General features: G+C 42.6%; 1 protein-coding gene across 4 annotated transcripts; it reads right to left on the reverse strand.

The window, feature by feature from the left end:
* Window positions 1-153: 153 nt before the first annotated feature.
* Window positions 154-27,522, reverse strand: SGCE (sarcoglycan epsilon). 4 transcript variants are annotated; one of them, XM_083705364.1, is made up of 12 exons: window positions 27,308-27,521; window positions 22,960-23,064; window positions 16,895-17,017; window positions 15,320-15,477; window positions 12,125-12,197; window positions 10,237-10,435; window positions 7,986-8,148; window positions 5,928-6,139; window positions 5,016-5,042; window positions 2,917-3,105; window positions 2,610-2,653; window positions 154-432 (listed from the first exon to the last, which is right to left on the reverse strand). In XM_083705364.1, the coding sequence occupies exons 1-12, from the start codon at window positions 27,381-27,383 to the stop codon at window positions 416-418; spliced, it is 1,386 nt and encodes a 461-aa protein (XP_083561490.1). In that variant the 5' UTR covers window positions 27,384-27,521; the 3' UTR covers window positions 154-415. The 4 variants fall into 4 exon arrangements, with proteins under 4 accessions (XP_083561490.1, XP_083561491.1, XP_083561492.1 ...); XM_083705365.1 differs by lacking the exon at window positions 27,308-27,521 and adding an exon at window positions 26,372-26,505; XM_083705366.1 differs by lacking the exon at window positions 22,960-23,064 and having other exon boundaries at window positions 27,308-27,522.
* Window positions 27,523-27,878: the final 356 nt, after the last annotated feature.

Here is a 27,878-nt window from a genome sequence, read left to right on the forward strand (position 1 = left end):
GCGATGTGAAGATCCAGAAGAAGAAAAAAATTGAGGAAATCTCCCACCCCCCCAAAAAATTTTTTCCCTGTAGCCTTCATATCTCTTAAGTCCTAACATTTCTCTCCTTTGCATAGTATATACTACTTTATAATCTATGTAAGAAAGAGCCAATAGTTTAATATTTGTTTATTTTAAATATAACAAATATAAAAGTTACCATTTTATAAATTTGTTGAAAGTGTCCAAAGTACAAAAAAATACAGTAAATTTAGTAATATGGAAATGATTACCATCTGACACTGGAATATTTAACACGAGGCATGCATACGCCATCAGAAAAACTCAAGCATCACTGAAGCAGATAAGGAAATAAAAGATGATATTGGCTGTTTTATTTAATTACAAATTAATCGCCTCTGTAAGTTTTCTTTCCTCAGGTATACCATTTACCTGTGAATGACAATTCACAAAAAGGTGTTAGAAAGATCAATAGTCAACATGGTTTTAATTTTACAGTTAGAAAATTGCAAGTCAGCTTCATTCACCTTTAAATAAGAATCCTTACACAATAACGTCCTAGATCACTTTCATCTGCTATGCAAATCTTAGGGTGCCTAATCTTTTGGGAGAGTGACCACCCAAATCAAATCTAGAATCAACATGTACAGTTCATAGTTGTCAGGACTGCCGCTAGGTCCCAGCTCACAGAGGACCAACGCCCAGTGGATGTTATATACAAAAGTCTTTATTAAAGTTTAGTTTCCATTTCCAAGCTCTGGGCGCGCAGACCCACGTCTTGACGCTAGACCGGCTAAGTCCCCTCTGACTCACTGCTCCACCCACACCAGTTTAAGATTCTAGCCCGGCTCCACCTCTTACGCTGTTCTTTCCTTCGCTGGGTCCTTCTGCCCTCTGGGGTTCCCTCCTTCCTGGACTCCTCTGACGCTGAGCCTCCTGAGTCTTGTCCCTCCCTCCGGCGGGCTTTAGGACCTGGCTCCCTTCCCGGGCTCCCCGCTGTGCCGCGCTCCTGTACATTTGAACTTGGCGCGCGCGCCCAGCCGGTGACTTTCCTTCTGACCGTTTCCCCGCTTCCTGATGTGGGCGTTGCCAAACCTGACTCCTCTCCTCCCTCTGGTGGTGAGGACACTGGTCCCGACTCCTGGGACTCCCCCTCCCCACTGCGCTCTGGTGGAGAAGCTGGTCCTGATTTCCAACTGCTGCTCAGGGACTCCCCGCTAGCCCCTTCCTCCTGGGGCTTCCCCCCTGGAGCCCCCCTCGCTTTGGCCACCGGCGCTCCCTTCTGTGAGTCCTCCGATTCGCTAGAGAGGCTTGTGGAATAACTCTGGCCACTGTCACTGCCTGCGCCCCCCTCGTACTCCTCCTCCTCACTCTCCATTTGCTCCCCCTCCTGTGTCTCTCCTTCTGAACCCCTGACAATAGTAAAATGTGCTTCATTGTAGCATTTGGTTTTCAAACAGCGAGAAAGCAGAATACTGTATGTAATACTTGCCTCTAATCTTTGGAAGGTTGTCATACGAAATTCTCCTTTAGTCCCCGAAAGCAGTAATAAAAAACAAAACTTTTGAAAACAAGCCCCCTCAAAGTAGATTCCTGTACAGGTCACCCAACACCTTGAGAAGTGTGCTCATATTTTCCCCATTGCAGCAAAAACAACAAGGGGCCTTGTGGTACTTGAAAGACTAACAAATACTATGCAGCATAAGGCGCTGAGGCCAAGAGGCCATCAGATGCATGAATGGATAGCTCAAGTTGTTAGCTAGATTGCCTTTGATGCATTGACTCAAGTCTACAAAAACTTATGCCAAGTTTCCCCAAAACTCACTGCCGACTTTGTTCTATTTGAATGATTCTCTGATTAACCTTGATTTTGCTGTTTTATTTTATGGTTATGCAAACCACCAAGAATTCTATAAATTTCGGCATAACACAGCTTGATACACTAATAACTAAAACCCTGTTCAGTCATTCAGAGAACCCATGAGAGCGAAAAGGGGTTGGGAGTATGTATGCTATCCCAAACTTTAATTGTTTTTATTTTATATGTGGCAGAAGAAACACTCATCTTCATCCCATGCAGCTCACTTGAGTTGAGGGACTTGGGAGCAACTAAGAAATAATTGGGCTGCGCAAGGAATAATTAGACCCATTCATAGCACATTTCCCAAGGGAAAAAATGAGAAAAGGGGGGTTTCAGGCAGGACAGGATTGTTTTAACGAACTCTGGCTTGGGGAGCGCAAAACAGCATGTTGGGGGGGGGGGGAAGCAAGGCAAGGCAAGGGGGGTTGTTCTGTCTGGCAAGCTGATACCCATTAATACGTTTGCCATTCATTTCCATGGAAGTGATATTGATTGGAGATTTCAGTTCACTCTTTTCCGTTTCAACTATTGCATCTCACAGATGCCATCTAAATTTTGTTAATTCTTACTCTTATGGCCTATGCAATACAAAGCTTTCTCACCCAATGCTCACCCCTCTGCTATTAACTTTGGGAAACCAGGCCCCCGCAAAATGCGGAAGGGAACAAGAACGCTGAGATGAGTTTGTGAGCACTTGTTGATAACTAGGTCATATTCTGCCTTTTCAAGAAATAATTTAAAAAGTCACCTTCCGTTTGCTGCTGCGGAATCTGAGTCTGATGTGGCAGGTTCCTACAAATAATAATAATAACAATAATAAAGCCTCTTTAAAACGATTATATGCTATTTTGAACTCTAAACAGTAAAAGCCTCCAAGGCTTCTGCTTAGGGAAAGGGTTGTTAGTGGAATGTGTAACCAGAGCTTTGCTATTTAAATGCAAGAGCCAAATCATCCTATAGAATGAGATGGCAGCAGCACCACCACCTTGGAAGAAATCAGCGGAAGCACCACAAAACTCAAATTCACAGTGTTAGGCACCAAGAGTGATACTTACTGCTGTGTTTGCATCAGTGGCATGCTAGTGTTGTCATAGCTGTCGGGGTGAACCGGTGGCACAATCTCCCCAGTGACTGGGTGAAACACAGGCAGCGTTGAGAGAGGCCAGGCTATCTCTCTGTTTTTGGACATCTCCCGTAGTTCTTTGGTGGATTTCTGAATGGCACTGTGGTGGACCAGCTGGATGCTAGATCAAAAGGAAACAACATTTCCCCCCCATATTTAATAGAATTGCTAGCATTGTGGAAATAAAGAGTACAAACATATACAGACATTTAAAGCCACTTGATAGATTACCAAAATATTGGTGTAAACGACAAGGTTTATAAATAGAATATACTGGATTTTTAAAAAATTGGAAATTACTTTTAGAGGGATTAGGTCACAGAGCACTGGCAGGTTATATCCAGTCTACCCAAGTTTTCCCTGTGCTTTCAGCAGGAATATCTGGGCACAAGCTGGATGCATAACTGCAATTAATGTGCCTAATTTCTTCTGAGTAACAGCTGGGGGAGGGGGAGACCAGAACCAGGCCTGTGATCCAAAGACATTGTTAGCCCATTTTTCCACCATCATGGTCCCAATAACAGCGCTCTCTCTCTCTCTCTCTCTCTCTCTCTCTCTCTCTCTCTCACACACACACACACACACACACACACATGCTTTAAGAATGTAAGAGCCTCCTGCATCAAGCCAGTGGTCTTTTTAGATGCCAGCAAGAAACCCTCAAGAAAAGCAGCCTCCACTCCTGTGGTTTCTAGAAAATGCTTTGCCCTTCAGGAGGGAAGCCTCCATTGGTATCTATGCCAGCTTCTCTCCTGGGAAGAACAGCACCTTCAAGGAGGGGGCGCCAATTTTCATTGGGACCATGGAGAAAGCAACTGACTGTTATTTAGAAGCCAATAAGGTACAAGGTGTATTTGATTCATTCAGGCATTCAACATTATGTCTTCTTTGACCTTGGCTGCACTGGGATAAGTCTTGGCCGCCTCTAGGTTGCCCACTGGCCTTGCATTGACCTATGCCCTCAACCAGAGGGTTCTCAACCCACTACTGTTAGGCCCTTTTGATTAGGGCTGGATTTAATGAGTAGAGTAACAAGGGTTTGGCCTAGGGCCTGTGATCTTCACAAGGTGTCACTGGCTTTGATTATGATGCTGGTGCTGAAGGTTGGGTGGATCTATGAAGTGGTTCACTGAGAGTCCAGCCCACAGGCCTCATTAGGCCCAGCATGGGTCCCACAAATCACGCCCCTGACAGCTGATCAGCACCAGGCCCAGTGGGGTGGGCGAAGGGCAGGAGGCCGATTTGGCCTCAAGCTCAGATTCTTGCCCTGTGTATTTTTGGTACCTTATTTTGGTTTTGGGTGTTGTCATTTTAATTTTTATTAGAGCTAGGGATTTCAAAAGCGGGAAGCGGCCTGGGACTCTGGACCTCTGAGAGGGCCTATTCAGCACCAAGAGGGCACCTCCTTAGGATCACGGTTGCAGTAGTGGAGCTCGCCTTCTCTGTTTTCAAAAAGGTTTCAGGGAGCTGCCAATCAGCTGCTGGTTGGTTCCAGCAAGTACATCTTCAAAGGTTGCTACAACCTCTGATCAGCTGTTAGGTGATTGACAAGTGGGTGGTCCCGCCCACCTGTCAACATTGGACCGCTCCTGTTCTAAAGTATGATGAGCTTTTCAGCATTCTGTTCCGTGTAACCAAGTGCAGATGTTAATGCTTTTTATTTGGTATGTTTTAGAGCTTGGCTTCTTGTGGTTAGCTAACAATTATTAATAGAAGCCTCACTTTAAAAAGCAGTTTTATGGAGTATAATTTTTTTGTTACCTTATAGAAGTTGACAGTAATATCACAAACCACAAACCTCAAAACTGAATAATAATATTCTGATTCTGGCCTCTTTTATTATGAGCTTTTAAACCCTTTTTATTTTGACCTACTCAGTTTCTCAGGATTCTACATTTTTCAAAGCAGCCACCACAAAGATGAAGAACAAGTTAAGGAGAATGAGGATGGTATACATGTATGAAGCATGAGAAGCTACTGGGAAATGAAAATTAAGTGATGGGAGAAAATAACAGGAAAGAAGACACTTACTCTGGTGTTTGCATGTTTCTCTTTTCCCTAAAAATAAAACAAAAGTTATGAATTAAATAATAGCATTGATATTTGGAACATTAAATCTAACTGCCGATGGAAATAAGTCATGGTATGGAAATGCTGGTCCTGTTGCAATGGATCATGATCTCAAGAAGATGCAGGTGTGTGCAGATGGGAGCTATACATGCAACCGGAGTTGCCTTTGGAGATTTGTTTCTGCAGCTCTAATAGCCAAAGAGGCAAGCTGCATTTTGGAGGGTTGCCTCTTCAGCAGTGAGAGGAGCAATGGCAAACGTTCAAAGAAAGAGTTGGCTGCACATCAAGTTCCTGTTTCTGCACATTCGTTTGGATCATGACCATTTGGTGCAACTTGGAAGCATTTGCCACAGGGTTTATGAGGAGGCATGGATGAAGAAAGCACATAAAGAGATGGGATAGATGAAAGACATGTACACAGAGAAGTGAATATGCACGTTAAAAGGACAGGTGCGGGACTAAAATGTTCCCAGAACAGGTGCATGTAAAATGGAAGAAATTGTGTTGCTTGCTGCTTTTTATTTTTTCAAAAAATGCTTTTGGCTTTTATAATCCTAAATTCAGTTCACAATTTTAATAAGGTTTATTTTAATTGTTAGACACTATGTTTACCTTTAATTAGCTTCAAATTACTGTCAGGTTAAATAGTTTTGTGAACGGGTTGCTCAGTTTTTGAATTTTTAAAAATAAATAAAATTTCTCATTCCAAAGTTAACAAGTAGCTGTAATTTGATTTTATTGCATGTTTTAGAAAAGGCTAAAAACGGACTGTGTTTTTTATGAACTGAATCAAGTTCATCTACTGTTTTTTTGTCATGTACCTTATAAACTCACACAATTATAAAATACTTATTAATGTTTCAAAGTACTCACACGCCTTCCCTTCGGCAGCACATAATATAAGCAAGGATTAGAAAAAGCACCAGGGCTATTGCGGAGGGCACTGCCAATGTAATGAGGAAGTCTGAATAATAGTCTCTGCTTTTCAGGCTTTCAGAAGGTGGCTTATACTCGCCACCATCTGGTAAGATCCCTTCTCCACGGACCACTTCTTGATAGGTGGAAACGTGCTGTGTTTTGTCAACCTGATACCAAACAGACAAAATATATTTTAGACAGTAAAACCTTGGGAGAAAAAATGGGGATCATAAACCATCAAGCAGTACCACTGAGCATTCATTACAGCAGAGTTTAAGCAACAGCCCTCCAGAATCATAATTTCTTTTTTAAGGAAAATTTGTACCACACATTGTCTGTATAGAAATATGGTTGTGAAAATCAAGACACTTTCTTCACTTTCTGTTCAAAGTACATCATGCATTAGCTAGAGAACCCTGCCTGAGAACTGAGACCTTCCACAGAGACCCTTCTTGCTGGACCTTCAGGAATTCATAAGAGGACAAGTCATTAGAGGGCCTTCTCTGTGTTGGCTCCCTCTCCACTTCTGGAATTTCCTCCCACAGGAGATTTGTAGGGTTGTGTTTAAGACACCAGTTAAAAATAACAATAATCAGGCCATTGAGCCCTTCTTGGCGTTTCGGCAGCAATGAGTCATGTGTTGTTGTTTTTTACTGTACTCCGTTCTGATCTCCTTAGGTAGAAAAGCCAGAATATACTGTATATAGTTTTAAGTAAACAATCAAGCAGTCATTGATCGACAGAAGATGAGATGACACAAAACCACTGCTAGAGGTTTACTTAGCATTGAATGGTTGCTTTACTGCTGGGATGGGGAACTCCTAAGAATATCTGGAGGGTCGCAACTCTGCTAGTCCATGACCATTAGCCCTGTAGTCCCAACAATATGTGAAATATTTGCATATTTACTGGGAAATAAATCCAATTGAAATCAATTGGACTGTGAATACTTAGGATTCTGTGCTTTGAGGAAAGTATCTCCTTGAGCAAGGCTTACAGAGCAAGTGCTATAGTCTGAAGAGTTACTAACTAGTTATACCTTAACTCTAATTCTTCAGCAATGACAAGTAGCATAATTCTTTCATAGTATAAGGCATCTTTCTATCATAAAATCATAGAGCTGGAAGGAACCCTGAGGATCATCTAGTCCAACCCCCTGCAATGCAAGAATATGCTTTTGTCCCATATGAGGATTGAACCTGCAATCTTGGCATTATCAGCACCAACCATGCTCTAACCAAATGAGCTATGTTCCTAAGTCAGACAGTTGGTCCATTTAGTTCACTGTACTAACAGATGAACGGGACGCGGGTGGCGCTGTGGGTTAAACAGAGAGCCTAGGACTTGCCGATCAGAAGGTCAGCGGTTCAAATCCCCTGCTCCTGCCAACCTAGCAGTTCGAAAGCGCGTCAAAGTGCAGGTAGATAAACAGGTACCGCTCCGGTGGGAAGGTAAACGGCGTTTCCGTGCGCTGCTCTGGTTCACCAGAAGCGGCTTAGTCATGCTGGCCACATGACCCGGAAGCTGTACGCCGGCTCCCTCGGCCAATAAAGCGAGATGAGCGCCGCACCCCAGAGTCGGTCACGACTGGACCTAATGGTCGGGGTTCCTTTACCTTACTGACAGATGATAGTTCATATTCCTCAATGGGTACTCTTAAACAGGGATGGCTAGGTTGTGACCCTCTAAAAGTTGTTGGACTACAACTTTCATTATCCTGATCCACTGCCCATCCTGGCTGGGGCTGATGGGAGTTGGACTCCCACAACATCTTGAGGGTACCTGGTTCCCCATCTCTGGTTTAACAAACTAGGTTTTCTTCAGGTGCTGGACAGCATTTAGTGACAGGGGCAAATGGGCTTCTCTAGGGAGGGCATTCCAGAGCATCAGCTCATGTCCATCCCATGAACCTCGGAAGGTTAAAAAGAAATCTACATAATCTGCCCTCCAGAAGATTATTTTAAAGACTCATTGGCTATGTGTGTTCTGCAATACTGCCAGCCAGCAACTCACCAAGGAGATTTTACACCAGTCTATTTGAAATTGGGTACGGAACTTTTTATCACAGGTTATTACAGGCTCCATTTCTTGACTGCATCTCAGCTGATTTTGTGGGTTTTCCACTTCCCGTAAGCAGGAGGAGAATGTAGCATCTGCACCAACCATAACATAGACACTGCAAAGAAATGTTGACAGTTTTAGGATGGTCACAGATAAATTTTCAATCAATGGGTTGGATCCAAATGTCCGTGAATGGAAAGAGCTCCTCACTGTTTCCACTTGGCTCTCTATTGCACAGTTCATTTGCAGATTATGCACAGTTCAAAAGCAGACAACATGAAAGCTGGCAGCAAACCACAGCATGTGCTTTATGATTCTCTGAATGCGTCACCAAAGAACTGGATCCAGGACAGTACCAAAATTCAGTTTATCCAGGATAATCTGGGGTTCTACATCACTGCCCTCTCAAAACACCTTGTCCACAAATGAAATATGGGAAATAAATCTGTATATATTTAGATTCAGTGAACCCAAACAGGACTTCAAAATCAGACATAGCACGGGCTCCTTCAATACAGAGACATTACACCTTGTAAAAGAGAGCCTTTTGAAAAGGCAATAAGCAATGGCCAAAACCCTTATTAAGCTTAACCGGGCAAGATCAACAAGCGACCCCTTGCTTAGCAAAATGTCCAAAGAATCCTGTTTATATCTTCATGGTTGAATAAAACTTGACCACCAGAGGGCACTGAGTCCGCCCCCCTTCTGAGAAACCACAGAACTAGCAGAGTCTCAGTCAGATTGCCTGCAGAGCGCCCCAAGCAAAGCAACACTGGACAACTGCAGCGATCCTCAACCCAGGGAAGGAGACAAGGCTGAAAAGGTATCTTTGTTACTCGGGAAAGCTCTCTGGATGGCACTGAGAGGATGCAATGGTAGCAAATTCCCCACTGCCATGGCAGAGTCTATCAAACAACCACTAAGCTGTGCCTCGTTGGAGTCTGTCTGAAGCACTTCTAGTGCACTGACCATTTCCTAGCCAGTTTCATCAACCTCAACTGCATTAAGCCACAGTGTGGTATAGCTGCACCCTTCACAAACCATGCACTTGGGAGCAATGGCAGGCTGAGATATTGGACCCAACCCCACAGGTTAAAATTTGACCAAGATACGTATGTAGTTCTGTATTTAGGTACAACCCCCCCCCCCCAAAAAATCCCAAAGCTCCAAGTAAAGGCTGGGACTGGGTGGCGGCAAGCAGAACCTGGCTTTGCAGCAGCATGAGTAGAAAGGATCTTGTTTGATCACAAGCTGAACATGAGCCAGCAGCACTATGCAGCTGCTTTAAAATCTAACTCAACCTTCAGCTACCTTACCAGAAGCATCGTCTCTAAATTATGAGACATAATAATCCCACTTCATTAGGGTGGCGCTGAGGTCTAAACCACTGAGCCTCTTGGGCTTGCCGAAAGGAAGGTCAGCAGTTCAAATCCCCACAACAGTTTGAGCTCCAGTTGCTCTGTCCCAGCTCCTGCCAACCTAGCAGTTCAAAAGCACACCAGTGCAAGTTGATAAATAGGTACCACTGTGGTGGGAAGGTAAGTGGTGTTTCTGTGTGCTCTGGCTTCCATCACGGTGTCCCATTGCACCAGAAGCAGTGTAGTCCTTCTGGCCACATGACCCAGAAAGCTGTCTGTGGATAAACGCCAGCTCCCTCAGCCTGAAGCAAGATGAGCGCTGTAACCCATAGTTGCTTTTGGCTGGACTTAACCATCCAGGGGTCTTTTACCTTTTACCTTTACTGGGTCTGGAAACTAAGCCCTATGAGCAATGGCTCATAGGACTAGAATCAATGAGTGGAAATTGCAAGGAAGCAGATATTATCTTGGCTGAATTCAGGAAGCACTCTGTTCAGTTTTCCTGGCATTTTCTTACCTGATAAAAGCCTGTTCTGGAAAACCAGCAGAACCTAGCAGAAGTGTAGTGTAATTTCTATTATTTGCTTTCCAAAAAAAAAATTTGTGTGCAAGCCCATTAACCCAGATGTGATGCCCCCCCATAGCCGCCATTTTGTGTTATGCCACAAACCCACACAGCAGCCATTTTGTGACTTGAATGAATGGCACTTGCTCAAAATTCCAAATACGTTCACTAGCCCAGAAAGACCGGCAACCCCTGCTTTAAGATTCTTTACTGCTTTTATTGCAAGCTACATTCTAAAATATCTGGAATGCTAGAAGAAATATAATGAAAACTTGCTTACCCTTCTTTCATGTCATTAATAGGAAGTGGGACTCTGCCTCCCCTATCAAGAGCTGAGGTGATGTTTATGGCATTCAGTTTCTCCGGCTGCCAAACGTTTTTCACCGCTCCAAGGAAGTCTCCAAGAACCTCACTTGCCAACATTTCCTCTACATTCATATTTTTAATGAAGAACTCTGCTTGATATGGTAAAGGAAAATCTAATTGCAAAGAGAACATTAATTATGCCTTAGGTTTGTCTTTTTACAAAATTACAAAGAAGGCAGAATAATAAATCAGAAATACAGCACTGTCATTTTCTAAATATAACCGAGTGTGAAGCAATCCAAGATCCTTTATAAATCTAAGGCTTGCAAAGCAACTTCCACAAATGCTCAAGAGACATCCAGTCTCTTAACCACAGTTACAAGACGGCTGGTTGCACGATCTCTGTACTGAACCACTGGCTTGAATTTGGTTGCTTGAAGGATGGGGGAGAAGCTCAACTCAGTCCACATTTAAAGGAGCACCTACTTAATCACACTTTCTGAAACAACACTGTCAGGGAACTGCCATCGGTTCAGGAGGGAGAGAGGAAAAGCTGAATGGAGTACAGAGAGCCTCCAAGGATCGTGGGAAGCAGCTCCTCCTCAACGGAGGAGAGTAACCACGCCTCCAGTGGAGAGGAGCTGCAGGGCTCGGAGGAGGTGAGGCAGTGCCAGGACACCTTGCCTGGGCAAAGCGGGGAGGAGAGGGGTCCTCCGTTACCCACGCCCTCCTTGTGCAGTAGGCTTCCGCGCAGAGAGGGGAAGCGCAGACTGGGCGTCAAGAAACTACTTTGCTGGGGCAAGTTTATGAGCAGTGAATGAGCCAGCCACAGGAGAGTGGTGCTCTGGACAGACAACGTTTATTTTTGCAGCTAAAGCAAGGCTTTACAGCCGAGCAGGCAGGTATTTGCCTGCTTGCTCTCGAGCAACCACTTGGAACCTTTACAAACACATACACAAGTATCCTTTGAAATTCACATTTCTCCAAATTTTGCAATGCAGTTATCCAGACAAGGGAAGTGTACACAACTGCACATACTAGGGTAAAGTGTGCATGAAAATAGCATACAAAATTGCACTATATTAGGGGAAACTGTTTTTCAAAAATGGGTACCGGTATATGGGGCGGGGGGGGGGAATGCCCTAATACACTGGTGAATTTTCCTAAGCTCTTTTTAAAATAAATAGATCACAAACTGATGTGGGAAAGTGGAGAACAGAACTTAAGAATGAAAAAATGAGAAATGGAAATTGGAGGATTTGCCCATCCCGAGGCTGATCATGTCAGCACCTAAGACTCATGTAGTTTCTTGTTCCCCTGCCTTATGCACTCCAGTTCTCTCCCTCGCTTGCTGGTTTGCACAAACCACAGTTTGCCTACAAACTGAGATCAGAAATTCGCATCATTCACACTATGGTTTCTCGTTCTGACTTGAGGCAAACCATGGTGATGATCACTCTAAGAAAAGTAAGGGATTGAAAAGTAAGGGAATGAGCACTTAAGTCTTGGCATAAATGGCTCACAATGTGTGAACTGAGCTACTATGTCATTCCGATATTTAAAATTTCCTAGAAGCTGGGTGAGGCTCCTAAGCCACCGCTTGGCTCGTCCTGTAATCCACAGTAACAGACCAGATGCACTTTTCAAGTACACACTCTTTTTAAAAATATAAATGCAAATATTTCAAAATATTTATAACAGAATGAAGGAGAGTTCTCTAACAGAGGTGGTTTGGAAATAACAAAATTAAATACAATTAACTAAATACAGCAAAGCTTAGCATACCTCTTTCCTATCCTTTTATTCTATAATAATCTCCTAATGGTGTAATACTATGTATCAATGCAATCTAAAATGCTTACCTTCTGCTGCCATTATATTAATAATCAAATTATGCCTGGCCGTCTCAAAAGTGCGCCTGTTATAAGCAGTGATCTAATAAAGAAGAAACATAGACCAGAAACTTGTTACTATATTTCCAAAAACTATTATCAGTTGAGCACGGAAAACTTGCATCTAGCTCGGCAATTCTATATATGGTTATTCAACAATGCTGTGAAAAGCCAGCGTTAGATGGGGAGAAACCTGGGCAGTGGTTGGGCCCCTCAAGCTTTTTGTGGAAGGACAAAAGGGGAGAAGGGAAAACACATTATACCCCCCCCAAAAAAGCGGGGGAGCATACATTATGTGAGAGCTAGCCAAATAACAGCAAATGGACAAAAACCAGTGAGAAGGCTCATAGGCCCACCCGTAAAATTAAGCAGATGAGCAGCTATGAGAAACAGGGCCTTCCAAGTGAAAGCCCCTTGGTTATGTTACCCCCCCCCCAAGTGATTTGCATAAGGCCTCATCAGAACAAGCTTTAAAATGGGCTCCAAAAACCCCCACTTGTTTTTGGCAACTTCTTAATGAATTTCTATTGTTGATAACTTGAATGTTTTTAATTGCTTTTAGTTACATTTATAACACTGTATTGCTGGCCTGTGGATTGTTTTAGGGTGCTACGTTACAATATTCCTTTTACTGAAACATGGACACTGTGTTCTGGGATCCCAAGTGTGGTGCCCATGGGGACCACAGGACCCTCAAACACTTCTGCCACTGACTAAGGCTCCCTGCCCTTCCCAATTTTGTTTTGCTTTTTAAAAATTAGTCAATAGATTTTTATTGTTTGTAGCCAATGGCCGTCACAATACAATACATAAGCACAAATCATGCAACTACAGAATGAAAGACATTACATGCACCAGACTGAGACAAATCTACAATGTCCAGAATTTAAAACATTTCTTCTGGAGTGTTTATTATTAGTTTTGTTTTTTGGTGGTTTGGTTCAGGGTGTGCCTGCTTTTTTTGTCTATACATTGTCGTTGTCTATATGTTGTTTTTGGAGGGTGCATATATTTTGCATGGACTTTTTTTGGGGGGGGAGGAGTGTTCTGAGCATTGCTGGGTTTTCTTCTGAGAAATGACTATTTTGTGATACCCGCATCAGTTTCTTAGTCTTCCAAATGTGCCCCCAGAGCCAAAAAGGTTAGGGACCTCTGCTGAATTATACAGTTGTTTTCACGTTAAGGCACCTAGAAAAGGCTTTGCCCGAAAAAGTGGCCTAGAAATATACAAAACAAACCAACATGCCCAACCTGATTCTGAGCCAGTCAGTCAAGTTTTGTCAGTAAACTGGGACAGAATTAGAAGACTTCCAAGATTCCATTTCACCACCAAAGATTTTAAGGAGCACATCCATGTCAATAAAGGCTAAATGAGTTGCACTCCAGATGCACCCAGCAGACCACTGCCGTAAATAGATGCTCTGAACTTACAGGGTACCTTACGTGTCACAAAGGTGCAGAGAATACATGCAACAGCCTTAAGTGCCCAGTATTGTTGGACTACAACTCCTATCATCCTTGACCACTGACCATGCTGACTAGGGATGCGGGAGTAGGTGGCCGTTGTAGTCTAACAACATCTTTGGACCCAAGGTAGGAGACAACTGATCTAGAAGGTGGATGATTGTCCCTAGGAATGGGTGACATTTGTCGTTTCATTTCCATGGAGCTTTCTAAGTTTTTCACTTGGTCTCAGAAATCCATAGAAACATCACTAAAGATGTAATCCTATCCCCACTTCCCTGGGCGTAAGCCCCACCTAACTCTATAGGACTTCACTTCTAGGATGGGACATATCTAGGTTCATGCTGTAAATTTCCAGCTACCCTTGTTTTTACAAACTGCTAGCATAAATCAGATGTACAGTACACTTACACATAGATCCTCTCCATTGCTTTCAACTTGATATGCATACAGGTACAGATGCTGTTCATTCTTTTCAATGGGTTACACGTACAATTGCATATCCGAATGCAGCTGCTGTTCCCTTGTTCTTAATATGAGAACATATTTTACATACACGGCCACATTTCTATAGCTCTGCCTACCTTGTGCAAAAATTTGCAATTCCAGGGTGCCAAGCACACTCTCTCCAATAAAAAGTGAACTCTGCAGCCTTATCTGGGCATTCTTAGCACAGAATGTGCAAGGACACACGAAGGAGCTCCACCCTGGCATCATGGGCTCTTCTCCAAAGTCCTCGTGTACAGAGCAAATATTCCACAGGGAGATGGCTTTCACATGCACAGTTGTTCCAGAGGAGCCTTTTTGTGTACAATTATATGCAGTGCTTTTTTTCGGGGTGGGTGGGTACGCAGGGGTACGCATACCCCTAAACATTTTGTGAATCTAAGTATGGCCTCATTGAGGGGCAGTATTTGGTTATGAGTAAGGAAATGAGAGTACTCCTAAACCTTTTTCTGGGGGAAAAAGCACTGATTACCGTATTGGCCTAAATATAAGCCGCACCTGAATATAAGCTGCACCTTTAAAATTCAAGGGGGGGGGGGAAGGACAATACCCAAATGTAAGCTGCTCCCTTAAAGTTACGCAGGCACTCACACCCATTCCGTTTCACCATATGTCCGCTTCTGCAGCGATATCACAAAAGCCATCTTTGCTAAGGTTGCAAATTTAAGCCGCACTTTAACTTTTCAGTTGGAATTTGGGGGGGAAAGTGAGGCTTATATTCAGGCCAATACGGCATATGCATGAAAGTTTCCTTACAACAACTGCTTGTGCTGTGTGTGCAGATATCAGAGGAGGAATGCAATGTCAGAGTGTGGCTACTCAGCGGGTCCCACTCCTTGACCCTGTGCTGTTGAACACTCAAAAAAGGGATGGGATTAACGACTGGTACAAGGTCACGGCCAGGTCATAAAATCCTGGGATCTCTTTCAGGCTGCCTAAAGGCCAAGTGCTGTGACGCTTTGAAATCATTGGTTTATTGTGGCATTAGATTTCATAAGCAGCTTAATTCACCAAATATATGAAGCTGGCAGAAGGAAGACATGAAAACAATGAAATTGGATGTTTGATTTTTTTATATATAAAAAATTATTTGGCGATCAGGGCATGTTTTTTTAATTATCATCAAGGGACGTTATCATACAACACATAGTTATCCATGACATGTCTAGATAAAATATTTTGCAGCAATCCTACCTCAATGACAGATGGTCTTCCCACATTGTCTATTGTTGGTGACCCATACAACACTCCATCGCTGTAGGGTGTTCTCTGGATGTATCGTAGCCAACCAGGTCTGTCAGGGTAACCCATTAGGTTTGTGTTAAAAGTTATAGGATCATTGTTCATCTCGCCTGGATAAACAGGACATCCAATTTAAAATACAGTGTCACCAAGTGAACAGCACAGTATTTTCATGCAATGCAAATGACAAAGCAGGAAACTGCAAGCTGTCAATAATTCTTGTTCTTGGTAGTCCGCTATGATCATGAAAGAATCATAATTCTGCATTTACACTCTGTAAGTCAAACTGACAGGTTTTGCATTTTAGTTCAAAAACACCCAGAAAGATGCACTAACCCAAACCAGCCATGATGGAAATCCTGGCTCCTGAGACTGCAAACATCTGCATAAATTTCAGTGTGATGTGCAGTGCAGTCCTCTGCCTATTTACTCAGACGTAAATATCTACGTATCAACTCTATACTATTTGCAGAGGGCTCTAGACTTAGCCTATTATCTCCCATCCACTTCTCCTAGGTAAGTGCAGATTGCAGCTTAGCTAAAGGGAGTTGTACAGTAAAGAGTTTGTTCTGCTGCTGGCTTGAGAGCTATATGACATACCAAGCAAAAGTAAAACAAGTATAATTAATCACATACTTTCTTTGTTTACAGAACTGCCAAAATATATTTAAAGTATTTTGTTAAACTGAACTAAAATTGTCCCAGTTTTATTTCATGGAAGCCAGATGACTGTCTACAGATGCAGATTGTGCCCTACATTGTTGTTGTTCTTTTATTTAAAAAATGCAGAAAAACACCACTGAACTCAAGAAATGGGTTTCTTTAGTTGCTATATTAAAGAAACTGTAATTTCAGACCAAAATAGAGGCAATGCGAAACACAACAGTTGCAATCACCTCTGTTTGTTTAATAAACACAAAAAACCCAAACAAAAAACAGTAAGCGTGGAGGATTTCTGCTGGGACTGCAGCACAAATGGGGTAAAGATTTGACCCAGGCACCCCCAAACTCGGCCCTCCAGATGTTTTGGGACTACAATTCCCATCATCCCTGACCACTGGTCCTGTTAGCTAGGGATGATGGGAGTTGTAGTCCCAAAACATCTGGAGGGCCGAGTTTGGGGGGGTGCCTGATTTAACCCTTTCCTCCCTTGTAATGCTGCTGATGAAAATTGATACATGCATGGCCCAAATGCTCCTACAAGGTCTGGGAGGGAAGTCTCCACTGGTGCCAATGGAAGCTGCTTTCTTGGGACTAAAAATAGCAGCTCCAGTAGCACGGGGGCGGTGTTTGTGTGCCACAGTGAAAAGGAGAGGCTGTTGCAAGGTGGCATTTGGTCCCAGGCGTGGGACTCCCCACCCCTGATGTACAGGATTGCCTTGTACACCCGCCTGCTCCACCACTGCGTGTTCGTTCTCTCTCTCTCTCTCTCTCTCTCTCTCTCTCTCTCTCTCTCTGCAAATGCGAACTAATTAGGGTTATTTAATGACTCTGAAACATATTTATAAAACTGTAAGCATTTCTTACCAGGCTTTGGATAAGGAGGAAACTCCCCTTTAAAATACTCCCTCTCCAAGACGTGGACAAACAGAACTCCAGCGGAAGGGTACACCGTATGATCGGAGTGCACCTTCGAGAGGATTGTGTACACTGGGAAAGGAGGAGCAGAGAGAAGAGACAGGGTATGAAAAAGTAGGACACATTCAAAATGCCACCACGTTCAAAGCCGCGGCAAGTCATTTTTGGGAAAAGGGAAGCAGAAAAGGATATCCCTATTAATGACAAGTTAAGAAGTGGACAAGGACGACAGAAGACACGCAAAGCAATGCTTCTTCTTTCTTATGTATGCTAACAACTCCTATGCATGCGTAGGCAGCAATCAAAATTCAACCATTTAGCATGTCGCTGACAAAGGAGCAATTATTCTGCTTTGTCCTTTTGAGTATTGTAAGGAATTATGATTTGTATCAGTTAACTATGCATTGTAGAAGGTGGTGGGTTTTGTTTTTATTTTTGCATATTTTGATAAAAAAGAAGTTGAACAACAGGTATCGCCTTACAGTCTACTTGGAAGAAAATCCTATCGATTCCAATAGGAATTACTTCCATGCTTAGGAAAGCAGCATTAAGAAGTTAAAATTAAATAACAAACAAAAGCGTGACAGAAGGCGTTTCAGTATTATAATGAATGGCTATAAATAATCTATTTACTCTATTAGGGTCCCCATTGTTGCTATCTTCTCCATCCATAGAGGAATATTTTCTCAATGACCTAGTTCACACATCACATTAAACAATATTTAACAACCAATTGTTTAATGTAATTGCACCATGATTTCTTGCTCCCCTGCTCCTGTTGCATGGCTAGGAAACAAGCAAAAGGTCCAGTGCCAAGGGCCTTCTAGTGGTTCCCTCACTGTGAGAAGTGAGGTTACATGGAACCAGGAAGAGGGCCTTCTCAGTAGTGGCACCCGCCCTGTGGAACGCCCTCCCATCAGATGTCAAGGAAATAAACAACTATCCGACTTTTAGAAGACATCTGAAGGCAGCCCTGTTTAGGGAAGTTTTTAATGTTTGAAGTTTTATTCTGTTTTAAATGTTCTGTTGAAAGCTGCCCAGAGTAGCTGGGAAAACCCAGCCAGATGGGCGGGGTAGAAATAATAAATTATTATATAAATTATTATAAAGTCTCATTTGTCATGATGTCCAAACACAGGGTCATGGTTTCTTTCTCTCCAAATGAGCCATGAACAAGTAACTAAGGTTTGTTCTTGGCTTACTGCCCATGGTTTGTTTGGGGAAAACAAATGCTAAGTGTGGGTTTGCACATCACAACAATGTCAGACTTTGGCTTATATTCTGGCAACACAGCAGCTGTAGGTACAGAGCAGGAATTTTTCAGCAAGGTGCACCAGCATGCTGTGTGTTTACATTGAACCATAGTTTAACTATGGTTTAAATGTGACATGCAGACTTTGCATGTTTAGGCACAGTTCCTGCCGCTGGCATATTGGCCAGCAGCAGTCATCTGTCGGCACTGGCAGATGGAGTCCACATCCTACTCTCACAATTAAAACGGTGACTGGCAGGTGGGCAAACACAGCGAATTATATGCACCAAGCTGACTTGAATGCCTAGTTCTGAATCAGGACCAGTATGAATAACCTCCAAGCACACCTTTACATGGGCATAGCCAGGATTTTTGTTGGGGGGGGAGGCCTTTTGTTGGGGAAGGCAGAACCTCAGTTTGCTATTAATTTTATTGATTTTTATGATGGGGGGCAGCTGCCCCCCTGCCCTACCCTTGTCTACACCCATGCACCTTAATAGTCCAAATGGGATGGTCTCTTTAGTTAAGAGGTCCATTACTGCTATTTCCATTACATCCTTAACTGTGTCATACCATCATTTAGCTATATACATCTAAAATATTATTAACTAGAATCCTTTTAATAATATTTTAGGCATTTATCGGAAGAGGAGAAGAGGGAGCAAGATATGGGATCTCTTTTCATATGGGCATCAATCAGGCAGCAGAAAACACACATACAGCTGTGTCTGTGTAGTTTTACATAAATGAATCTGTAAATGCAAAATGAGATGCTTGGTTGTTTTTTTTTTAAAAAAGGAACATCCTTCTCTTTAAGCTGGTTAGTGCCAACTTTTGTTTAACTTTTGGCGCCAACTAAAAACATACCCCTTCGCTCAGGCCTTCTGCAGCAGTTTGATGTTTACTGTTAAATGATGGGACTGCCTGGAAGAGTTTTAAGACACCTTCAAATTTTGCATATGCTGGTTTTAATTGTGATGTTTCATCTGAGTTTGCGATTTTAGTCTCCTGAGACTCTATAGTTTTTATCATTTCATACTGTAACACACCTTGGGAATCTTAATCTTAATGTATTTACATGTACCTCAAGGAAAAAAGGGCCCAGGGTGTAAAAAAAAAATACAATCACAGATGATTAAAAAACTAATTCAGATACAAATATTAATACATTACATTTGAGTGGGTACTTTATTCAGGTCACAGTAATGACTTGGAATGCCTACGATCTGTGCCTATATCAATACTCAACACACTTGACTTCAATGTTTTGTTTGTCTTTGTATAAATAAGGATGATATATCTCATATTTTAGAGCTACTGATTTTCTCATAATAATGGAGGAGGGCAAGGGCTTCCAAAAATTCATCACTGAAAGCTGCTGTCAAGTGGCACAAGTAGCATTCACAACTACTATTACAATTAGGTTATCACTTTCAACAAGTCTTTCCTATCTGGAAAATACATATTTCCTATTCTTTGTGTCCTTAGGACACACACAACTGAACTTCTCCAGTTATCCTTTCACTGAATAAATGCATACACTGATTGGGCTCACAAGAGAATGTGTGATGTCTAAATTCAGTAATGTTCATTATTCATTGAATATGAAACTCAGATTTTTTTTCCAGGGGGAATGCGGGTTCCTAGTTAATATTCCATACCCATTGTAACACAGAATTCCTTGCTGTTTGGTGTATCAACAAAAGTGGCACCAATAGTTAGGGAGATTTCTAATCATCTAGGTCATGTTGATCATTCAGGAAACCTTAGGCTACCCTCATCAAAATTAAAATTCAGTTTAAACACAAAAGTGAAAAAGACAGTCGGGCCTTTCTGTGATCATGTCAAGCGATTAAATTGCAGAATGTTTTAAATGACTCATATGATGCAATTTGGGCATGCTGGAGACTGTTCAGCCCTTTGACATGCTGATAAATTGAATGTGAACATTTTACCAGCATTTGTGCGCACCTATCAAGAAGCATCACTGAATTGTCCCACATCACTTGATAGAATAGATTGGCCCCAATACTCCCTTCATAAAACTGTAGCAAGGAGACCTTAGCTAGCACTGGGAAATGAAGGCCTCACTACAACTGTGGCATTTCTCACTTCTAGCAAGCAAACTCTTTGAATCAGCTGTTTCTCCTCCTGCTGGAGCAGAGCTCTGGAAGTTCGCAATGCCTTCTAGCTTCCAGCTGGAGTAACCCTTCACTTCTGCAATCAGAGCAGCAGAAACCTCTCCAGAACAGGATGGCCACAAGGTCTGAAACAGAACAGCAAACAGACATGGGCAATCTGCAGGCTTATCAGACCATCTTGCAGTGTAGACCCTTCTCTGATCAAACATCCACTGGTGCATATGCAAGGGAATAAAAAAATAAAAATAAAACCCAAATATATCCCAAAAAGGGGCTCATGCCCTACAGTTAACAATTATAATTCTAGAGCCCAAGGTTATCCAATGAAGCTGAATTTTGGAAGATTTAGAGCAGATAAAAGGAAGTACTTCTCCACACTGCACAGAGTTACACAGTGGTACTTTGGTTCTCAAACGTACTGTTCTGGGAGTCCATTCTGACTCCAGAAACTGTTCGAAAACCAAGCGTGGCTTCTGATTGGCTGCAGGAGCTTCCTGTTTGGTGTATCAACCGAAAAACATTCGCAAACAGGAACACTTACTTCCAGGTTTGGGGCGTTCGGGAGCCAATTTGTTTGGGAGCCAAGCCGTTCGAGAACCAAGGTGCCACTGTACTGTGAAAATCACTACTACGGTATGTAGCAAGGGCCACCAACTTAGATGTCTGGTGGGGAGGGGGAGGATTTGGCGGACCCAAGGCTATCAATGGCTACTTAACACGTTGGGTATGTACAACCACCAGGATCAGAGGCAACATGCCTTTGAATACCAGTCACTGGATAACAACAGCTGGAAAGAACTACTGTCTTCCTCATGCCCTGCTTGTAGGCTATTCATGGTCATCTGGATGACAACTGTGAGAACAGGATGCTGGACTAGATGGACCTTCGTGAGATCTAGCAGGGCTCTTCCTATGGTGACAAACCAACGTTTTCCCCTGCTTCTCCACTTGGGAATCTATCTATCTATCTATCTATCTATCTATCTATCTATCTATCTATCAGTGCAAATATACCCTCTTCCCAATTCTTTGAGGACACTCACTGTCCTTCACAGTACCTGTTCACAAATACAATATTGCCACATTTATCTATGGACTTTTGCTGGTGTGATACTTCCCAAGCTGTTATTGGCCAGATGTTGCATCTCCTACTGTGCCATATATTTCAATGCTGCTCCACTTCAACAGCCCGCAGTCTAATATGCTACTAAGTGGGCACAGGTGCAAGAGGAAACCCATGACGGATTCAGTCACATGCTATATTCAGACTTCCACTAAAAGCCGAGAGACAAGAGGCCTGTTAAAAGAGTTTTGACTGGCAAAACCACCAGAACCGATTCTCATCCCACTCGTAACAAAATTAAAAAAAGAAATACAATGCCAAATTGGCATGAATCATTTGATATACCGGTAACTACTACAAAGATGTCAAAAGTCACTAACTCTCATGGTGCTTTTCTTGTAACATTTGTGTAGCAAATGCTTACTTGTTCTTTGCCTTGGCCACAAGTCATGCAACTTACATGTGCTTAACTTGTGAGATTTTGACTTTATGAGGTTGAAATCTGGCTGGTTGAGCTTGGTTTTAAGCTCTTTTTGCACAGGGTTTTTCCAGCCTAGAAAGAGCTTTAAGCGCTCTGCCTTGTTTAGTGGGTTCTGGGAGTCAGTGGTTTATCATGTACTGCTGGTGCCTGGGACAGGTGTACATGCACCCTGGGGTGGTGTGCGCACCCCGGAGAAAGAGGCTTGGAGGGTGAGCAGAGCCTGCACCCAGCTTTTGCCACCAATGCCCCTGGAGTGACTGCACAGCACCCCTGCCTACCCATGGCCCTCGGTGGGCGCAACAACTAATTGATGCACCATCGCATAACCACCCTAAAACAAAGCAAATGAATGCTAAACCATCAATGGATGTCTTATAATCTCGCTGAAAACACTCTGCAAACAAATCAGGATGAATTCCTGCTACTGGTTCTGTAATCCTTGGGTTATTTTTTTTTAAATGGATTGTTTTCATAGATATATATTTGGTATTGTTTTATCTTGGTTTGCTGCTGCCTTGAATATGAAAAAGAAAGCTTGAGTTTTCACATTATTGTATTTAATGTTTCAAATAAATAAAATTAAAAATACTCTTAGGCACCTAAAAAAGCAAAACAAAAAAACCTCCAAAACCCTGATGTGACAATTTTGCATTAAATGGAAGTATTTAGCTACCTCTTTTCTCCAAGCGTCCTGACATTTTAAAAACCGTGCCCAATAAATGATGCCAATTGCTACAAACAAGTAATAAAAACGACACATTTATTATGATAAAGAGATTATTATTGCACTCAGCAGATTGCAGATGTGTTTTAAGTAGACACCAACAACAAGAAATTCACAATATTTTATCCAGATCCATTATTTTGGGAAAAGGAATCCACATAGTATAACTGAAAATTTAGTTGAAAACGAAAGATTAGAAGGAGGAATTCTTAAAGCTTAGAAGATTAGAGCATTATATAATTGCCATTTATTTCCACATCATGTTATTAGTGAAATACACACCACTAATACATCAAATCTAATATACCAAGGGGAGGTTGATTAATCCCAAATATTTTTCAACCTAAACTCACCATTCTTCTCAGCAGCCTTTATGCTGCTGCTAACATAACTGATGACGTGTTTGGTCTTCCATTTAACTGTTCCATTTATGCCACCAGCAGAGTGCATGAAAAAAGCTTTCCAAAATAAAACAGATGCAAGGCAAACTGGATTAATATCATGTCAACAGTTTCTCAGAAATCAAAAGCCACCAGTTAGAATATAATTTGCTTTGAAATACCGTACTCTGCACGTACTAATCAGGAAGGAATGGACTGAGGGAAGTTATTTTTTATGGACAATTCTGCATTTGTACCCACCCTAATTAGGAATGTACTTCTCCAGAAGTACAATCTGGGTGAAAGCAGCAGATCAAACACAACAAGTTTAATGAATATATTTTTTCCTTTAAAAAATGTTTTTTGTACTTTCATTTTCCTACTCATATTGAAATACTGCCCCTCAATGAAGCCAAACTTATCGATTCACAAAATGTTTAGGGGTCCCCCTGCATCCCCCCAAAAAAGCACTGCATATATTGATAAATGACACATAACATAAAATCTTGACCTGAAGAATGGCTGTTGATAAGTCTTCTGTAGCAAAAACCACAAAGAGTCATGTGGAACTCTAAAGACTAACAACAACTTCATAGCCTTATATAAGTAGTGTAAAACACTACAGGCCACTACAGACAACAGGCCACTTCACCAGATGCAGGTAATTTACAGGAAAGTACTTTTCCGAGTTTCTGCTGTGTACCCATTACTGACTTAAAACACAATTTTCCTTTCCCCCGTTGCGTTTCAAATCACATTTGTACATTGTTGTACGCATCAGTACACTTGGATGTGTTTCCAAGTTGTTTGCTGTCTGTCCACACACAACAGTAGGGGTATGGATGTCTTCACATGTCATAAGTTTTCAAATCTAATCAAAGGGGGTTTAGGGGGAAACACCTCAAAACGAAGCATTTCCTCAGAAAACTAAAGAGTAGATGTGGATTGTGTATAATGTTGTGCTTCACAAACCAGCAGTGGGAGTGCACTGGATGCAAAACAAACGCGAAGGTGTGTACACAGCAGTCATTTCCCTCTAAAGTCTTCCTTCTGGTTTCAATTTTACAATCTTCCCCAAACCATGTGTGTAGGTTTATACCCAGTGCTTTTTTTTCTAAAAAAATGTTTAGGGGTACTCTCATTTTGAGTCAAGAAAATCACCATTTTATAGTTCAAATTGGGGGATATAAATACAGTAAATGGACAAAAGTATAAAGATTCACAAAACGTTTAGGGGTATGTGTAACCCTGCATCCCCCCAGAAAAAGCACTGTTTATACCTTATAACTCAGGTTAATATTTCATGCATCTAATGAAGTGGACTGTAGTCTGTGAAAGCTTATGCCATAATAATTATGTTATTCTTTAAGGGGGTCAGAATACTTTCTTTTATTTATATCTAAATATATACAGGCATCACATAATATGATAATCTCACATTCAAGTGCTGCAGAATACAGTATCATATACAACTTGCCCCACACAGTTTATGAACTTAAATGACAAGAGTGCTTTCCAAATCTTGTCTTCCACATGTATTTAACTAACCACATATTTCTCCCTATAATCCAGTTAACCTTACAGTTCATAACTTCTTGAACATTCCACTCCAACTATCATTTACCCCTTGTCTCCAGGAATCCAGACCTTTCATATGCAGTGTGATTTGAAATTATGCAAGAAGCTCATGATACTAAACACTACATCAGTTACATTTCTTTAGACATTATTGGATTTTAGTGCAAATGCACTGAATCCTCAATATAGTCCTGTGATTTAGAGCAGGCATTTTTACAGTGCTTTATTTTTCTGCAGAAAGAAATTATATTTCATATGTTTATTAGCAGTAATGCCCAGATGTCAATTGTAAATTCAATATATGGCAAACTTCATTTTACTAAATACAGTCTAAGAAAAATAAACATCCTAAATTAGCTTCTGTATTGGGCATCAGAAAATTATCTGATAAAAATTATCCTAATCCATTAGAAAAAAATCCAGATCAAAATTTTGCAGGAAAAAAACACATCACTGGAATATGCTAGGTTGATACTGAAAGGGGGAAGTCCTATACTAAGCAGATTCCTTGTTCAATTGACATTTCTGTTTATATGAACGCATGGACAAAAGATCAAAGCCATTGACTCCTACATCAACTTCGAAATATTCAGCCTGTGTTCAGCCTAAGATCTGAACACAGCCTGATGACATACAATCACAGTGTCCTTGCCAGGGCACTGGACTTTGGAAGCACCAACAATCAGTTGATTATTGGTGCTTGCAAAAGGGCTCTGCCTTTTCCCACAGTGGTTTGATTTCAAATTGTGCAAGCAAAGGAAACTGGGTCACCTGATGTCACTGTTATATCAAGTGACTGTCAGGTGGGCATTCGCACCCAACTGTCAAAGTTGGCCTGCAGTGGTTGGGGAAAACCATACCATCCAGATCCAGTTCCCCCACCCTTGAAGTAGGCTCTCACCATACAAAGAGGGATCCAGTACAAATGATCTTCTGTGGTTCCAGAGATGGGGAAGGAGCCATAGTTATATAGTTCTGGTTCCCACCAAGCCTTAGTGCAACCTGACACCTACATGGCACCTAAGCAGCCTACTTTGAATGCTTGTCACCTCCTCTCCCATTCTATCTCAAAGGGCTGTAACCAGATGCAGCCATCACTCCTTTAGTATCAGCAAACTTTTCTTCCTCCATCCCACCTACTTTGTTTACTACCTAACCCAATTAAGAGTTCTGGAGAACTTGAGAGTTTGCACACTATTTTGAGATTGTTTAGTTGGCCCAGCAAAGGTACTACTTCAATAGGGAATTTGTATGTGAAGACAATATAATATGTTTAGGTTGCAATTATCTGTGCCTTCTTATTCACCACAGACAAGTGGAAACATTAAGCTCAGTGGCAGACACATGTCATGTACGTAAAAGGACCCAGGTTCTATCCCTGATATTTCCAGGCACAGCTGGCAAATGCTTCTATCTAAAATTCTGGAGAGCTGTAATGTAGACAATACTGTCTGAGACATGGTGGACCTATGCTCTGACTTCAAATAAGGCAGCCTTCTATGTTTTTCTAATCTGAAGAAATAGAAAATCAGTTGCAAAGTACAGGTTTCCCCACTTTTTTTCCCTATCCTTGGAGTATTTGATCCCGTGTGCCCTTAACATTCTCCTCATAATTCTGAAGGCAAGCCCTTTCTCAGCAACAAATATTCACGATGCAACATGGAGTACAAGTACCTGCAAACATCACTAGTCAAGCAAAAAGGCAAATACTGAAATATGTTTCCAACCTACTGTTAAAACACCAGCTACCCAGTGAGATACTTTGCTTTATGGTATACAGCATGTTTCTTCTTGTGCATTAATATACCTCATCATGCCTTCATTTGCTCTGAAGATTATTTCCTATGCCCTAGTTTGCCCAGGCAAGCATTTAAGTATGTTCTCCTCTCCTGGTAAATAGGATTCTCACTCTTTAATTTGCCCAAGCTTCCCCAGCTGGTGTAATCCTAAGGGTGAAATAAATGGCTGTGATTCCAAGCCCTGGGCCAACACACACACAAACAAGCACACAGCTGGTGGGTGGTCTGCAGTAGAGGAATGTGTCTTACATTAACCATCATCTACAGTCCTTCAATATGATCTAAATCTAAGCCGGCACACAACGTACTAATGTTCTACTACATGTTATCTCCTCATTCTAAATACTTGCCTCTGAAATGGAACAGAGGGGTGTTTGGGGGGGGGGGGATTACTTCTGTCCATATATTTATAAATGGATCCTTCTAAACTGGATGCTCAGGTCAAAATATTCTACATGCACCCATCAGGATCACAGTGTCACTTAATTTACATCCCCGCATCCCATCCCACCCAAATTTTCGACCCATTTCATTTATCCTTCGAAATTCCACTTGTGCCTGTGTGGAAATCCAAAAATTTATCCGGGGGGAGTTGGGTTGGGATGTGTGTGTTTTTTTTTGGGGGGGGGGAACACACACGCTGCGTCCAGCCATGGAAGCAATAATGAACATGCCCTTGTTTTTCAGATCCTATGCCTCCAGCCCTGCCGGCCCTTTTCCTCTCTGCAGAAGGTTCAGAAATTTCCACCATTGCCTCGGCGGCCAGGAATGGGGCGAGAACCCGGGACTGAGGCCGCCGGGAGAGGAGCCGGGGAGCCGCCGCCGCCGCTTGGCCCCGGGGCGGAGTCGCGGGCTCCGGAGCAGGCCGTAGCCAGGGAACGCGCAGCCCGGGCGGGAAGGGCGCCGCTTGCCGCTCAGGGAAGGGGGCTCTCGCAGAGACCGACCTGTCAGCAGGAGGGTGGTGAGGGCGGCTCCGCTGCGCCTGCTGTGGGACCACGACCCCGCTCCGTAGCGCGCCATGGCTCGCTCCGTCGGCGCCTGCTGCTGCTGCTGTTACTGCTGCGGCCGCCAAACAGGACCATCGCCGCCACCAGCATCCCTCCCTCCTCCTCCTCCCCTTCTTCCATAGAGACGGTCTCTATGGCAGCGCGGAGGGCGGGGCCTAAGGCCGGCTCGTGGCGGGCCTGGCTTCGCCTCGCCTCAAGTGAGGCCTTCGGGTTGTTTTCCTCTCCTCTGGAGTCGGGCATTGCCGCCCGCAGAGAAGGAGCCTCTGGAGCTCAACGTAGTCATTAAGGGGATATGCGTTGGTCTTCTCCACACCCACCCACCTAGTGCAGGATTTATGCATAAGCTAAACAAGCCATAGCTTAGGGCCCCACTCTCTTGGGGGTCCCAACAAAAATTAAAGGGGGCGGGGACTGGATGCACAAGATCCAGTCTTGTGTTGTGTAGGCACCTATGATGTAAGTCATGGGCCCCGCCTGCTCCCTAAAATATCCCTGGTTTGCTCATTTC

Source organism: Podarcis gaigeae (genome assembly GCF_964106915.1).
Source record: "Podarcis gaigeae genome assembly, chromosome: 12".
NCBI classification, from domain to species: Eukaryota; Metazoa; Chordata; class Lepidosauria; order Squamata; family Lacertidae; genus Podarcis; species Podarcis gaigeae.